Consider the following 15,791-nt stretch of genomic DNA (forward strand, 5'->3'; position numbering starts at 1 on the left):
CAAATACGCCACCCACATGCATGTGTGCACGCACACACACACACGCACACATACACACATACAACTGTGAAAACACATGAGAGAGTAGAGTCCACATTAATTGCCCATGCTATACCAATTATTTATTCTCACAGTATATCAAAAGCAGAAAATAGAATTTCTGAGGGTGATGACTGGCCTTGGCTAGCTTTCAAGATTATTTTGAGGCTCGGAGATTGTGTTCACAGAAAATTGAAAGAACTGTGCAAACCTTGGCTGCTCCTGTGCCTCACTGAGCCCTGATGGATGGTTAGGCAGGGTATGATGACATTGGTGAACAGCTTTTAAATAGATATAAGAGGTCGTTCCTGCTTTTCCAACAGAAACAGCTAACTGGTGGTGGCATTTCAGAATGCCTGACGGTGGTATGATTGAACGTCCTTCTCTTTGGACTCACTGAGGAAAATGAGCTAGAGTGGGCTTTCCTCCTGAGTGCTCTGATTTCTCCCGGAGGTGGTCAGTGAAGAAGACCAGAAGGCTTTGCTTGCATTTCAACGAAGTAGTTACAATTCTAAAATGCTAATGTGCTCATTATTGAAAAGTAGAACGAAACATACTATGAAAGCAAATTAAAAGGTATTAGACCCGTTTTTATTTGCACTTACCTCGCCAGATTTATTGCAGCAAAACTTTAAGCTACTTGGATATAAGTTTCTTCTTTTTTTTTTTTCTCTTTTCGCCAAAGAAAAGCTGAAAGCAATAATTTGATTTCCTCTAACTCTATTTTTATCTTATAATTGATAATCATTTAACTTGTCACGTTTGGATGTAGACAGTATTATTAGAATATCAAATGCATTTTCTATTTGTCTACTCTGCTTCTGCCCTCCTCTCTCTCTCAGGTAGGCAGACCTAGTCTATTAGCCATCTTTTGCTGTGCAACCATATTACCACAAGCTTAGTGGCTTAAAACAGCATGCATTTGTCATCTCATGGGTTTCTGTGGGTCAGGAGTCTCATCGTGGCCTACCTGGGCCCTTTGTAAGGCTGCGTGAAGGTGTCAGACCAAGCTGTATTCTCATCTAGAGGCTCAACCAGGGGAAAGTTTGCTTCTAAACTTTCATGCTTTTTTTGGGCAGATTCTTGAGGCTGTAGGACAAAGGGCTTTAGTTTCTTGCTGACAAGAGGCTGGAGGCCTCCCTCAGCCCCAAGAGGCCACTCACAGTTCCTTGCCTTGTGGGCTTCCCCATCCGGGCTGCTGCTCACTTCCCCAAAGCCAGCAAGGAGGCCAGAGACTCCAGGAAGGCCAGTGCCATGGTCTTATGTACATAATCGCACATACCCTGTCGCCTCTGCCATACTCTGTTGGCTTGAAGCAAGTGAGAGGCAGCACCCACGTGCAAGGTGCTATAGATGGAATGTTTGTCTCCCATCCCCCTGCCCAAGTTCATATGTTGAAAGCCTAACCCCCAATGTGATGATATTTGGAGGTGAGGCCTTTGGGAGGTGATTAGTTCATGAGGGTGGAACCCCCATGAATGGGATTAGTGCCCTTATAAAAGAGACAGCAGGGAGCTCTCTCGCCCCTTTCTGCCCCATGAGGGCGCAGTGAGAAGATGGCCATATGTGAACCAGGAAACAGGCCCTCACGGGACACTGAGTCTGCTGGCGCCTTGATCTTGGACTCCCCTGCCTCCAGAAGTGTGAGTAAGAATGTTTGTTGATTGAGCCACCCACTCTATTGTATTCTGTTGTAGCAGCCAGAATGGACTAAGACAGGAGGGGCGGGGCACGGATTACACAAGGGTGTTACTACCAGGACTGGGGACCATGGGAGCCACCCCTAGTGAATCTGAATAAGCATATTCTCTACTTTTTGCACTTTCACTGTGAAGGGGAAAGTCAACACTGAAAGGGCCACCCCATAAGTAAATTTTATTCCATTAAAGAGTATTTATTGACAAATGATCCATCCTCAAAGAGGCTATAATAGGAGAGACAACATGTAGTCATCAGAAATATAGCATCATGGGATTGGGATCAACTTTCTAAGAAAATTGATTGAGGTCTAATTATGTATAATAAACTGCACATATTAAAGTCATACAGTTTTTTTTTTTTTTTAGACAATGTCTGGTACTGTTGCCCAGGCTAGAGTTCCATGGCGTCAGCCCAGCCTAGCTCACAGCAACCTCAAACTCCTGGCCTCAAGTAATCCTTCTGCCTCAGCCTCCTGAGTAGCTGGGACTACCACCATGCCCGGCTAATTTTATATATATATATATATATTTTTTTTTTAGATGTCCAGATAGTTTCTTTCTATTTTTTAGTAGAGACGAGGTCTCACTCTTGCTCAGGCTTGTCTTGAACTCCTGACCTTGAGCAGTCCACCCGTCTCGGCCTCCTAGAATGCTAGGATTACAGGCATGAGCCACCGTGCCCGGCCTAAAGTCGTACAGTTTGATCGGTGATGATATATGCAGACACCTGAGAAACCATCCCCACAGTCAAGATGATAGACATTTCTATTATCCCCCCCCCAAACTTCTTCATGTCCCTTCCTAACCCATCCCCCTCCACTCCTTTTCTCAAGCAACTACCCATCTGCTTTTTGTCACTTTTGACAAAGAAGCCCAGGTACTTTTCTGGAACTTTACATAAATGGACTCACATAATATACAATGCTATGATAATGTTGACATTCATGATCATTTATCAGCAGTCCATTTTTGAAGTATGCATGTACCAAAATTTGCTTGTCCACCTAGCTGTTAATGGACATTTGAGTTGTTTCCAGTTTTGGGCTATTATAAAGAAAGATGCTATGAACAGTTACTTATACAAAGTATGAATGTACAAGTCTTCATATGGACATATGCTTTCAGTTCTCTTCTGTAAATGTCTAGGAGTGTAATAGCTGGGCTATATGCTAAATTTAACACTTATGGTATATTTAATACTTTGAGAAATGACCAACTTGTTTTCCAAAGTTGTTCCAGTTTACCTGGTCATCAGCATTGTGAGAGTTCCATTCATTAATAATCGGTGTAGTCAGTCTTTTAATATCTGACATTCTAGTGGGTGATTTTGGAGATTTTCCCAAAACCTTTCTGATATTAATTTTTAATTTTTTTTTTTTTTTTTTTTTTTTTTTTTTTGAGACAGAGTCTCGCTTTGTTGTCCAGGCTAGAGTGAGTGCCGTGGCGTCAGCCTAGCTCACAGCAACCTCAAACTCCTGGGCTCGAGTGATCCTTCTGCCTCAGCCTCCCGAGTAGCTGGGACTACAGGCATGCGCCACCATGCCCGGCTAATTTTTTTATATATATATCAGTTGGCCAATTAATTTCTTTCTATTTATAGTAGAGACGGGGTCTCGCTCTTGCTCAGGCTGGTTTTGAACTCCTGACCTTGAGCAATCCGCCCGCCTCGGCCTCCCAAGAGCTAGGATTACAGGCGTGAGCCACAGCGCCCGGCCAATTTTTTTAATTTTTAAAATGTATTTCTTTTTGAGATGGATTCTCACCATGTTGCCCAGACCAGAGTGCAGTAGCTGTTCACAGGCACAATTAAAGCACACTGCAGCCTTGAACTCCTAGTCTCAAATGGTCCTCCCACCTCAGCCTCCCAAGTAGGTGGGACAACAGGTGTGTGTCATTATGCCTGGCTCTGATATTGATTTTTAATTTAATTCCACTGTGTTATGAGAACCTGCACTGTATGTCTTGAATCATTTTAAATTTGAGACTGGTTTTATGGGCCAGAATACGGTCTACCTTGGTAAAAATGTTTTTTTGTGCACATGGAAAGAATGTAGTAATATATTCTGCAGTTGTTGGGGAGAGTGTTTTATAAATGTCAGTTTGATCAAATGGGTTGACAGTTATTGTTCAAGTCTTCTATATCCTCGGTGATCTTCTGTTTGCTTCTGTTATTCATTCAGAGGCATATTGAATCTGTAATTGTGGATTTGCCTGTTTCTTCTTTCAGTTTTGTCAATATTTGCTTCAAATATTTTCAGGCTGTTACCATCTACACAAGTGTTTAGTATTGTCATGTCTTCTCCACGAATTGACCTGTTTACCACTTTGCTCTCTAGTCTCCTTCAGAGGAGGTGCTGGTTTGGTTGCAAATGTCCTGTTTGCTGAGCGGAACGAGAAAGTGGAGTCTGCCAGCATTCATTATTGAAAGTTGCATGTAATTAATTCCCCCATGTTTTAAGTCATGTATTAGCCTGGATTCCCCCCAAAAAACATAGCCTAGCAGAGGGCTCTTGTACTGTTATTTTACTGGGGAGTAGAATCTCAGGGAGCGAGCGTGGGGGACAAGCAGAGTGAAGCGGGGAAGGAAGGAAGGAAGGACAACACAAAGATGTGATCTTGGGCTGGCCACCAGCAAGCATGACTGCTGGCTTCATGTATGGGACTGCACTCCCCAAAAAGCTTCGTGATCTTTCTCAATATCTCTTTCTCTGTAGAAAGAAAGAGGGAAGAATTTATCCACTGGTTCCTGTCTCCCATGGGCCATGAGATGTTAACATCCCCACACTTGGGGAATGTGCGCGTGCCTGTCCACTTCCTGTGGGGTCTCAGAGCAACGTGGGCGTGGAAGCCTTCGGGCAGGAGATGAAAGACACTGGTGCGGGCAGGAGGTGATGAGGGGTGACATTCTGTCAGGTTACGTCTCTGTGACGTCGGCCAGAGCCACGAGGAGCTAGAGCAAGACACCATTTGTGCTGACAGGACCTGAAATGATGAACTGAATGGTGTCTAACGCAGTCCTCCCTTTCACCACTCAAATTCCTTTGTCTTCCCATTATATCCAGACTTTATACTACAGCATGTAACAGTTATGAGCGGGGATGCCATCATTTTTTTTCCCTGAGAGCAAGTACAAGTCCAGTTACTCACAGAACTCTCTTGAAAATGTCGGTCAACCCAAATCTCTGCTTAACTTCAGACAAGAGGGTTAGTGAAGCACGTCCCAGACCCCCACTGCTGCAGCTGGTGCGAAGGCAGTGACTGGGCTACATCTTCTTCCTCCCCAACAACCCACTCTTTATTTCCTTCACTCTTGGCCAGCCATTATGCTAGTCTGGCTTGCTTGCCTGGTAGGGTCACCCAGAACTTCTTCCCTTAGGAGTCTGCAGCTGCCTTGCCTCTTTTAGGCTGTGATCACTGCAGTGACACTTTCCCTTTCGTCACCGTGCATGAACACTGCCCGGTCCTGGCCATGCCCTGTTTGCCTCCACTGTGTAGTCCATTACCACCACCAGTACAATCATTTCTTTATTTTCCTCCTGGTCAGTGGCATGAAGAACTCACAGTGACCAGGTAGCAGTTACAGTTCTGTAGCTTCGAGTTCAGTGGGCACCTTCTTGTGCCCCTCGTGGGAAAGAACGTCCCCTCCCCAACTAACCAGGTCCCAGGAAGCTAGGAAAGCCTAAGGTTGCAGGGGTGAGAAGCACAAAATAAGCAAATGGGTCACTGGGAATGATGGTGAGATTAGTCAATCCTACTTCAACTGCTTGGTTCCTGTAGCTAGACTGGCTATTTGGAGTATTTCAGTCCCATGTGTGGATTGTGGGTTTAACAAGCCCATACATAGAGTATTGTCCTTGGGCTGACACTTGAGCTATCCCACAGCTCTTTAAGGCTAGTTTCTTCTGAGTGATGGAGCACATAGTCCTGTGTCCACTGTCACATTGTCTGTTGTCGCAGTGTCATGTGTCCATTGTGATGCCTCTTTCACCACACAGTGGGTCCCTGGGTCTGAGATAGCATCGTATAGGAGACCATGTTGCTAAAGAAGGTATTCTGTAACCCCTGGATGATAGTCCTGGCAGAGGTATGGGGCACAAGGACACCCCCCATACACATATCTAGGGTAAATGTGAATTTCAGCAAGGACAAATAGCTGTTCCTTCTGGGGTGAAAGGATTTTAGTCCGTTATAAGAGTCTGGATGATGATCTCAAGGAATGGTGCTGTATCTACAGGTCATCACTGATCACTGTTGTGCTGGTAGGTTAGATACTCAATATCAGCCATGATGAATTCTGCTTTGTGAGTGGGGGCCAAAGCTTTTCAGTTCTGGCATAGCCTCCATCATTCCCATAATGTCTTCTCTGCTCATGGGCCCATGGAACCAGCATTGGAGTAACAGAGGGGAGAGGTTGGCAGAATACAAGGACAAGTCATACTGTTTACCTGCTTGTTGTGAGTGTCCTCTTAGTGGGTACTTATTGGTGGGCATTAATGTCAGATGTTGACTGGAGCAGTCCAGGTCCCTGGAGAAGAGTTTTTGAGTGAGTTTACACTCTCCTTTTCTATCTTGGCCTTCTAGCTATTCCAAACTGACATGATCATTTATATTTCACCTTTAAGAATTTATTAAAATTTTACTCAGGAGGCTGAAGGAGGAGGATAGCTTGAGGCCAGGTGTTTGAGATTTTAGTGAGTTATGATGATACAACTGTACTCTAGCCCAGGCAACAGAGCAAGACCCTGTCTCAAAAAATATATATATTAAAATTTGAACTGATTTCTTGTTACCTGTTTATGTGGCGGACACTTCTTCCTCCTGTGTTCTGTCAAAGGTGAAAAAGATCATATATCCATCTCTCCTTGGAGGGGCTTGTCACTCTTTGGGATTCAGTTCACTGATGGGCTCAAGACATTATGAATTTGAGGATTATCTGATTTTTTCCCCTCATTGTTAGAATAGGAGCCATGTTCTCTTTGGAAGGAAAATCTTTTAAAATCATCCTTTAGAAGCAGCTGGTTTTTCTGACCTCAGCTGGACAGGGCTGCTGAAACTTAGTTACTTCTAAAAATGTCATAACAGTTCCATCAGACACACGTCCTTCAGGTCACACTGTGAAATATTTCTGGCAGAGTATCAGAGTGAAAGGGTCCTGTTTCATAAGATTCTTTTCTCTGTGATGTCATCTTCTGATGGAACTTTATCCTGTGCTGTTGAGTGGACTTCCCTCCTGAGTGGGCAGGCAAGGAAAGAGAGTATCATTACTTATTTTCTCATATAAGCAGTTATGCAAGGTCAGGGGTGGAAAGGTTATGGAGGTCAGTACAACTACCAGCTGACTTGTGATTCGGGTATCATGAACACGGTGTCTGCTAATTTCTGCTGGAATGTTTCTAGTGCTGGTGATCTCATTATTTTTTTAAGACAGCCTATTTTTGTCTTTTGTTTACATATATCATCTTTTGTTTATAGTTCTCTATGGTGAACCCAAACTTCCCTGAATTAATTCTTAGCTACCTGCTTCTGATCCTTTGGATCAGTGGGCTACAGCCTGGCATCTGTAAACTACCAGCCACTAAGGTGGGCAGTGGCCTGTCAAAAGTTTATGGTAATCACCCTGGGGCCTCCTTACTTGATTCTGTTCTGCTCTTGCTTCAAATATCGTCTCAACTGTCAACACTGGCTAAGGTAGTCCTCATTTGGAGCCCACCTCTAGTCTTTTGAACTTTATGTCAGTAGTTAGACTTCCCAGGTTTTAAGTACTAGCATTTTCTACTGGTCTGCAATATGGATTTGCATTCTGGTCCTACGGGCTTGGTAAAGATTCCCTGCTCAAGTTCTAGACCCCTGGAGCCAAACTCCATGATCACATGCAAGAGAAGGGAGGATGTGAGAAGCTCTGTGCTTCACACTCTACCAAACAAGTGAATGCACACCTGTACTTACAGTCCTTTCAGGTGTTTGAAGACAGATTTTATGTTCATTCAAGGTCATCTCTTCCTCACACCCAACACCTCTGATGTGTTCTCATATGAGGGTTTTAAGGAAAAGAGAACATTTGATCCAACCATAGGTAGTCCCCAAATTTTTATATTACCAAGTTGTTTTTTCTATTCTGCTTTCTAAATTCAAGATGGATGAAGATGCTAATCATTATAAGCCCAATGCATGTTACCATCTTCCTATTATCATTATTATTATTGAAAAAGATATACATGCACACAGGTTAAAAAAAATCAAATAGTTCTACAAAGGTAGTTAACAAAAACAGGACTCTCTCACTTCTTTTCCCTTTTCCTTCCTCCCCAGTAGCAATCACATTATTTAGGTAATTATTTAATTATTTCAGTACTTAATTGATGTTTCTAAATAACATGTTTATACACTATTTTTTATTTTTTTATTTTCACTTTATTTTTTTTTAATTTTTTTAAATTAAAACTTACTCAGCTTAGTCAATATACACTATTTTTTGCCATTCAGTGTTTATGTGATTATGCCTGTGTGACTGTCGAACTGTGTAGTATACTATGATCTTTTTAGCCTTACCTGTACAGCTTTTTGTCTGTTTCTAGTTAATAATTATCTTATTTGATTGTTTTTCTATGTACTTGCTTAAATCTCCTGTGAAGATGTTGAGGTCTTATTTGATTGTTTTTCTATGTACTTGCTTAAATCTCCCGTGAAGATGTTGAGATATACCAGGTATCCAGCTTGTTTGATCTTGTGAAGGGGAGCTCTCCCAGAACATTCTGACCTAATTCCATGTGTATAGTTGTCCTCTGCCTTATCGTAGAGTGTGGATCTACTTTCCTTAGCATTTTGGAAATTTTCTTTCTTTTTCTTTTTTCTTTTCTGTGCTGACACCTCCGTTTCCTGTATGCTTTGTCTCCTGTTTTCTTAGTTCCTTCTCTCTGGTTTTTGCATTTCCATACCTTCCCTAGAAGAGGTGCATGGGAGAATGTAGGACAATGTCTTCATTCTACTCTGATATTTAAGCATTAATTTAGCTGAGTGTAAACTACTAAAATGGACATCAGTTTTCCTCACGATTTGGAAGGTGTTTTGCTATTGCCTTTTAAAAAAAATTTAATTTTTTTTGAGACAGAGTCTTACTCTGTTGCCTGGGCTAGAGTGCCATGGCGTCAGCTTAGCTCACAGCAACCTCAAACTCCTGGGCTCAAGCAGTCCTTCTGCCTCAGCCTCCCGAGTAGCTGGGACTACAGGCATGCGCCACCATGCCCGGCTAATTTTTTCTATATATTTTTAGTTGGCCAATTAATTTGTTTCTATTTTTAGTAGAGACAGGGGTCTGACTCTTTCTCAGGCTGGTCTCAAACTCCTGACCTCGAGCGATCCTCCTGCCTCAGCCTCCCAGAGTGCTAGGATTACAGGCGTGAGCTATTGTGCCTGGCCTAAAAAACTTTTAATTTTGAGGTAATTTTGTTTTCAGAAAGAAGAGTTACAAAGATGGTTCGGAGTTCTGGATCCTCTTCACCTGGCTTCCCCTAATGCTAATGTTTTACATGACTGCAGTGCATTTGTCAGCACTAAGACATTCATATCAGAACACTGCTACTAACTAACCTGCGGACATTAGTCATGTTTTATCATATGTTACCGGCATTCTTTGTTCCAGGGTCAAATCCAGGATAGTAGGCTGTATTTAGCCATAATGTCTCCTGAACTTGTAGGCAATTTGAAGGACTTGGACTTTAACTTTGGAATGAGAAGAGCTGCTGAGTGTAGCCTGCAGTGGATCTGGGGTGTGGAGTCAGGGCTGTTAGTTAGGAGACCATGAAAATAAACCAAGACCGAGCACGGACCAAGCTCCCAGCAGCATTTTGTAGCTAGAAGGTACCGTGCAAATATTAGAGATTCTTATTGTTTGGTGGAAACATCTTAGTGTTGGGAACAGTTGAGTGTGATGGAAGTTCATTAAAAACAAGGGGATTAGTTGTAACATGTGACAACATAGATATAAAAACCATGTTTGGTGAAAAAGTAGCAAATGCAATGAGATAGAAAATATAACAACGTGTAAGTAAATTAAAAACAAATGCCCAGAAAAACGAGAACACATTTTGCAAAAGGTGTTTAAATACACTTACAGGTAAATACAAAGAACTGTATTAAACACATTAAAATGTTTGCCATTTTAATGGGGAGGAGGAACATGGTAGTGGGATAGAGGAGAAAGGAATAAGGAAGGAAACAAATCAAACAAATAATAAGAGGGAAGGGAAAGCTTTAGAACACGAAGAAAACCGGTTCAATCTTGGGCATACTGTTTGGGACAATTTATGTAACTTTTTTGTGCCTTAAGTTCCCACCTCTGGTAAAATGAGATAGCACTGCCTATTTAATATGCTTGCTGTAAGAATTAAATGAGGAAGTTCAACTGATATATATATAAAAAAATTAGCCGGGCATGGTGGCGCATGCCTGTAGTCCCAGCTACCCGGGAGGCTGAGGCAGAAGGATCACTCCAGCCCAGGAGTTTGAGGTTGCTGTGAGCTAGGCTGACGCCACGGCACTCACTCTAGCCTGGGCAACAAAGCGAGACTCTGTCTCAAAAAAAAAAAATAAATAAATAAATAAATAAATAAATGAGGCAGTTTGTGCACAATGCCTGGCAGAGTGTCCAGTGCACAAAATATTCTCAATAAATATTAGATACTCTCTTTTCCCTTCAACTCTGCAGAATTAAAGATATTTGCTTTAGAAGAAGTATGAATACATGCTGTGTCCCATGATCATGAGATGGGAATATAGGAATTGTGCTTCCTTGTCATATATTTTACATTCATTTCTCCCTTCTCTCAATGCAGGGCTTACCTCCCAAAAGATGGAAGGCAGAAGATACACATCTGAGCTGCCCGGAGCCTACCATGTTTGCTTTCTCACCACCCCGGGCTCCACGCTGGGGCTCTTCGCGAGAGATGTGGGTACGAAGCTTCGAACAATCCAAGAAAGAAGCCCGGGCGCTAAGGTGGCTGGTGGATAGGAATCAAAATTTCTCAGCTCAGGAGTTTTGGGCTCTAGTGTTCAAGGACTAATTTCCAAAAAGTATCAGAATGATGTAGACTAGAACCTTCTAGAACTTTGTTTTCTGGGTTGCCTTAATATTTGAACACGATAGCTATTCTGATGACTATCCATTAGGATAAGAATTAATTGCTGCAGTACTCATAATGAGCCCTATCAAAGAACAGATGTGAATTACCCTTAGGGGTTGCCTCTGTATTTTTTTATACTAAAAAAAGTAAATATTTCTTATGGACACTGGTCATCTTCAGTTTACATGTCTGGACTCACGTACTTGCTGCCTTTTGTGGACATTCACCTGATTTAGAGCGAGCGCTTTCCTTGCAGGATGGAGGCAGAGGATCTAGCTGTGGATTCTAGGTCCTCACTACACTCTCAATGGTGTACTGGTATTTGGAAGCCCAGTGTTCTCTGATGCTGAGTGTGAACAAGAAGTGCATTTGAACTTGGCAATGAGAAATCCCATCTGTTGGTTTCCAAGGATCTAAGTGAGTAATAAAAGCTGTTTCAGGTCTGCCTGCCATCTCCTCTTCCAGTCAGAAGGACATAGGCATGTCTACCTTCTTCTCCATACCCTGAGCCACCTCTCTAACCTTCCTTCTCCTACCTGGCCCTGTGGCTACCTGTTTTGCCTTCAGAGTGGGGTGTCTTGTAATGCCATGACTCCTCCTTGTGTGTTTTGGTCAGTGAGATGTTACCGGTTGTCCCGTATACTACTGAGCAGAATAACAGGGAGAATTGCATGATTCCGGCTGGATGGCCTGTGTGTTTCGATCAATGTGAGAGTAGAAGTGGAATGTCCCCGGGAACTCCACTTGTTTGAAGCCGATTTGTCGTTTATTAGGACGACGGGCGGCCTGTCGTGGTGGGCAGCCACAGGCCTTCAGTTTGTGAGTGTTTCCTGTCATTTCCGATCCTGCCACAGAGAAGGTTCAGCTGTCTTGTCTGGGGTGTCTACCAGAGCTCCATAAAAAACAGAGGGGAGCAACACAGGATCACGTTTTCCTTCCATGTGAAAGTGGGGAGGCTTCTAGGTGATACTAAAGCCTGTTGCCACCAATATGTCATGGTTTCCATATTCTTTTTTTTTTTTTTTTCGAGACAGAGTCTCACTTAGTTGCTCAGGCTAGAGTGAGTGCCATGGCGTCAGCCTAGCTCACAGCAACCTCAAACTCCTGGGCTCAAGCGATCCTCCTGCCTCAGCCTCCCAAGTGGCTGGGACTACAGGCATGCGCCACCATGCCGGCTAATTTTTTCTCTATATATTAGTTGGCCAATTAATTTTCTTTCTATTTATAGTAGAGACAGGGTCTCGCTCTTGCTCAGGCTGGTTTCAAACTCCTGACCTCAAGCGATCCGCCTGCCTCGGCCTCCCAGAGTGCTAGGATTACAGGCGTGAGCCACCGCGCCCGGCTCCATATTCTTAATCATGGAAAGTCATAAGCCTCAGAGGGCCGCCTGAGGACAGGAAGGTCTCTGATGTTCATGTTCATGTTCATGAATGATATGGCATAAAGGGGAAGCTTAGGAGTGCGCCCCAAGCACAACCCTCCTTTTATTGCAAGTGCCTGTTATGTGCTTGGCAGTGGGCAGTGTTTTCTGCATGTAGCTCTCTCTGGCTGTGCCAGCCAGCATATGAAAAATGAGAACTGATCCCGGTACCTTCTTTTAGAAGCAAGAAGGACCACATTGCTGGGTGGGAGAAGGTGTTGATAACTGGGTTCTTCCCAATTTCAGTTCTGTCATTAACTAAATATGATCTTGGAAATATGTCTTAACCTCCATGGACCTTAATTTTTGCTTCTAAAGAGAAATGATTGAGCTGGTCTTTGAAGTTTTTTTCTGTGTACCATTGTTTCATTGTTCATCAACATTAAGAAGTTTAATTTTGTAGATGTCTTTACTAAGATGGTAACAAAGTATTTTAGAACTTCTGTGTATTATTCAAAGGAAGCATGCTCTTTGGGGAAAGGAGTGTAACTTAAATCACAGTCATCACAACTGCACAGGGAGGTTGGATATTTTAATACCCATTTTACAGATGAGTAAACTGAAGCTTAGAAAGGCCAAATAACTTGACCAAGATAAGAAAGACAGTACATTGTGGAGTGATGAATAAAACTAGGTTTTTCTTACAGTCATAATTCTTAGTGTTATGCTTATTTTTGCTTATGTCTTTTATTTCTGAGCATTGCATGGGCACCTGGCCCATAAGTTGGTTCTTATCGACACAGAGTAAACTCATCGGATGCATCCTCTCATAGGGGGAAAAAGGCAGTTTTACATAAGAATGTCCTTAATGAAGCAATAAATATGATCGTTTTTGTTAAATCTCAACTTTTGTGTATATCTGTCTTTTTAATATCCTGCATGACAAAATTGAGGGTATATCCAAAAAATTTCTGCTACACAACAAAGTATAACAGGAGCTTCAAGGAAAGTACTTGTGTGATTAGGTTGTGAGTTGAACTAGCTGCTTTTTTCATGGAACGCCACTGTTGCTCAAAAAAAAAAAATCTGGAAAACTATGCTCATTCAATCTTGTGTTTTTGTCAATCCTGCTCATGAAAACAAAGTGAGCCTCTCACTTTAAGAGACTGACAGAATTTGTTGCCAATGATAAAATTTTAGCTTTCAAGTGAAAATTAAAATTGTGGAATGCTAATATCCACCAGGTTGAGTGACAACTTCCCAATACTTAAAGACTTTCCCGATGAAGATGGGTGGCAATATTATTAGTAACAAATGTTACTTTTGACCTTGAGATATTAATAACAAATGTTACTTTTGACATTGGCCAAGAGATCATGGAGGGTGTTTTTAGTTTGTTTATCATTTGTTTTCATAATTCAAAAGAAGGGTTAGTGTTATGGACTGGTGAGGGCAAATTTAAATTAACTTAAATAATACTTTTTTAGTTGAAGAGTTCCATAAGTGAAGGTCGCAAAAATTATTATTTGAAAACTGAGATAAGGCAAAAGATACCCAGAGCTATCAATGAGGGGAAAAAAAGCCTTTTGATTTTTCAACTGGGAAACCAGAAAAAAAGCGTATTAAGCAACATGAAATATACTTTAAAAATATATCGTGAATATTTTCATTATTTCGGGTCACTCACAATGTCAAGTAAATGGAACTGACGAAACCTCTGCCACCATAAAGCTTATTTTAATTCTAGTAAAGAATGAGAATTGATGTCCTTTAGCAAAATACAAACCACTTCGAGGAAGCTTTTGTTTATTTTGCAGGATTCCCTCGAGATAGAACGTATCTCCTGAATACTGATCGCTCTATTTGAAACATATAAAATGTGATACAAATGGGTTCTATTTATAGAGTATATTACATGGACTATATTGCTAACAAGACGTGTCAGAAGTACAAAAATTCAAATTTGGAGTGAGTTGGCAAGTCTAGAAGCAAACCCTTTCTCTGTTTTTTTTTTTTTCTTTCATTCTTCACTCCAGTGTTTATTCCTGCTCCCCCAGGAGAGGAAAAAATTCCACTATCAACATTGGGTGATTTTCCAGCAAGAGAAAGAGCTTGGACTTGAGGGCTGGCAATAGCTTTGGTGAACCACAGGTGCAAGCAGTTCTGCTCTGGCCAGTCGACATCTGTTCACCTTAAATGCAGAGGCTGGACTGGGTCAGTATTTCCTTAGCCTCTGTGCCTCCAAAAAGGGGAAGTGTTTTTTCTCATGAGCTGTGTTCAGTCATCATGTATATAGTTCACACACCATTAATAAGAAGACTCATTTCACCATTGAAATAATCCGCTAGTCGGAGAGAATGTGGATCCCACAGATGAGTGTCTTTAAGTGTCAAAGCTTTATCACAGATGTCTTCTGCTTCCCGTTTCTGTGGCCCAACATCCCACCTCAAGTGTGCAGGTTCGCCTGGAAGTGATGGAGCACGTGTGTCTTTGTTTTTGCAGGGGCTCTAGGGCTGCTATTGAAAATACATCTTGGTAGTCCGTATTCCGAAAGACGAAGCAGCTCTCTGTGCCCTTCTCTGGAAAGACTGTGACAATATAATATAAAGACTGTGACCTTATGGCCAGGTGCGGTGGATCTCGCCTGTAATCCTAGCACTCTGGGAAGCAGAGGCGGGCGGATTGCTGAAGGTCAAGAGTTCGAAACCAGCCTGAGCAAGAGCGAGACCCCTTCTCTACTAAAAATAGAAAGAAATTAATTGGCCAACTAAAAACATATAAAGAAAAAATTAGCCAGGCATGGTGGTGTATGTCTGTAGTCCCAGCTACTCGGGAGGCTGAGGCAGAAGGATTGCTTGAGCCCAGGAGTTAGAGGTTGCTCTGAGCTAGGCTGGCGCCACGGCACTCACTCTAGCCTGAGTAACAAACCGAGACTCTGTCTCAAAGAGAAAAGACTGTGACCTTATAGTGTATTGTACTAACTGAGACACTTTTAAGAGTGAAAGGAGGCACTATTGATTAAGCAGGACAATGGGCATGAATTGGGATGTGTGGTCACCTCGGCTGTAGGGGGTGGAGGGGACAACAGGGTGTTTCAGCACTGCAGTGTTCACAAACAGTCTCTGAGGATGGGGTGCTCAGATAAGAAAAAGGTTACTAATATTTATGAAGGATCTCCTGTGTGCTGGGCACTTAATTGTCACAATAACCATTTGAAGTAGGTAGTTCTTGTTTTTTCCTTCTTTTATAATACAAAACAAATCTCAAATAATTTAACCACAATGGGGTGAAATTTTGACTTTTTTTTTTTAATTGTGACAGGTCATTATTTAAGATTTTCCAGTAGCCACTCATAGTAGAGGAGACCCCGAGTCTCTTGGGTGGAGATTCTCTGGGCTCCAGCAAGAACCTCTTGAGCAATCCGTTTACTTGTGGTGATATAGGGCACTTGGGCTCCCTCAGTTCTGCAGGGTGGGGGTGATTTTTTGTGCCTTGAAGGGATAGCACCTTCATCCATCACCTTAACTATGGAAAGTCAAAAGCCAACTATGGAAAGAAGTGGAAATTTGAAAA

The 15,791-nt window shown here is 42.3% G+C and overlaps 1 protein-coding gene across 3 annotated transcripts in view; it reads left to right on the top strand.

Moving 5' to 3' along the window:
* POFUT3 (protein O-fucosyltransferase 3) overlaps positions 1 to 12,931 on the top strand; it is a 65,053-nt gene extending 52,122 nt beyond the window's left edge. For 2 of the 3 annotated variants that reach the window (XM_075997232.1, XM_012775742.2), the window contains exon 5: positions 10,571 to 11,026. In XM_075997232.1, coding sequence (XP_075853347.1) covers positions 10,571 to 10,798 — 228 coding nt within the window. In that variant the 3' untranslated portion in view covers positions 10,799 to 11,026. Of the gene's footprint in view, positions 1 to 10,570; positions 11,027 to 11,114 lie in introns of those variants that run through there. The other variant, XM_075997233.1, reaches the window with a different exon arrangement.
* Positions 12,932 to 15,791: the final 2,860 nt, after the last annotated feature.

The sequence above is a fragment of the Microcebus murinus genome, chromosome 24 (genome assembly GCF_040939455.1).
Source record: "Microcebus murinus isolate Inina chromosome 24, M.murinus_Inina_mat1.0, whole genome shotgun sequence".
NCBI classification, from domain to species: Eukaryota; Metazoa; Chordata; class Mammalia; order Primates; family Cheirogaleidae; genus Microcebus; species Microcebus murinus.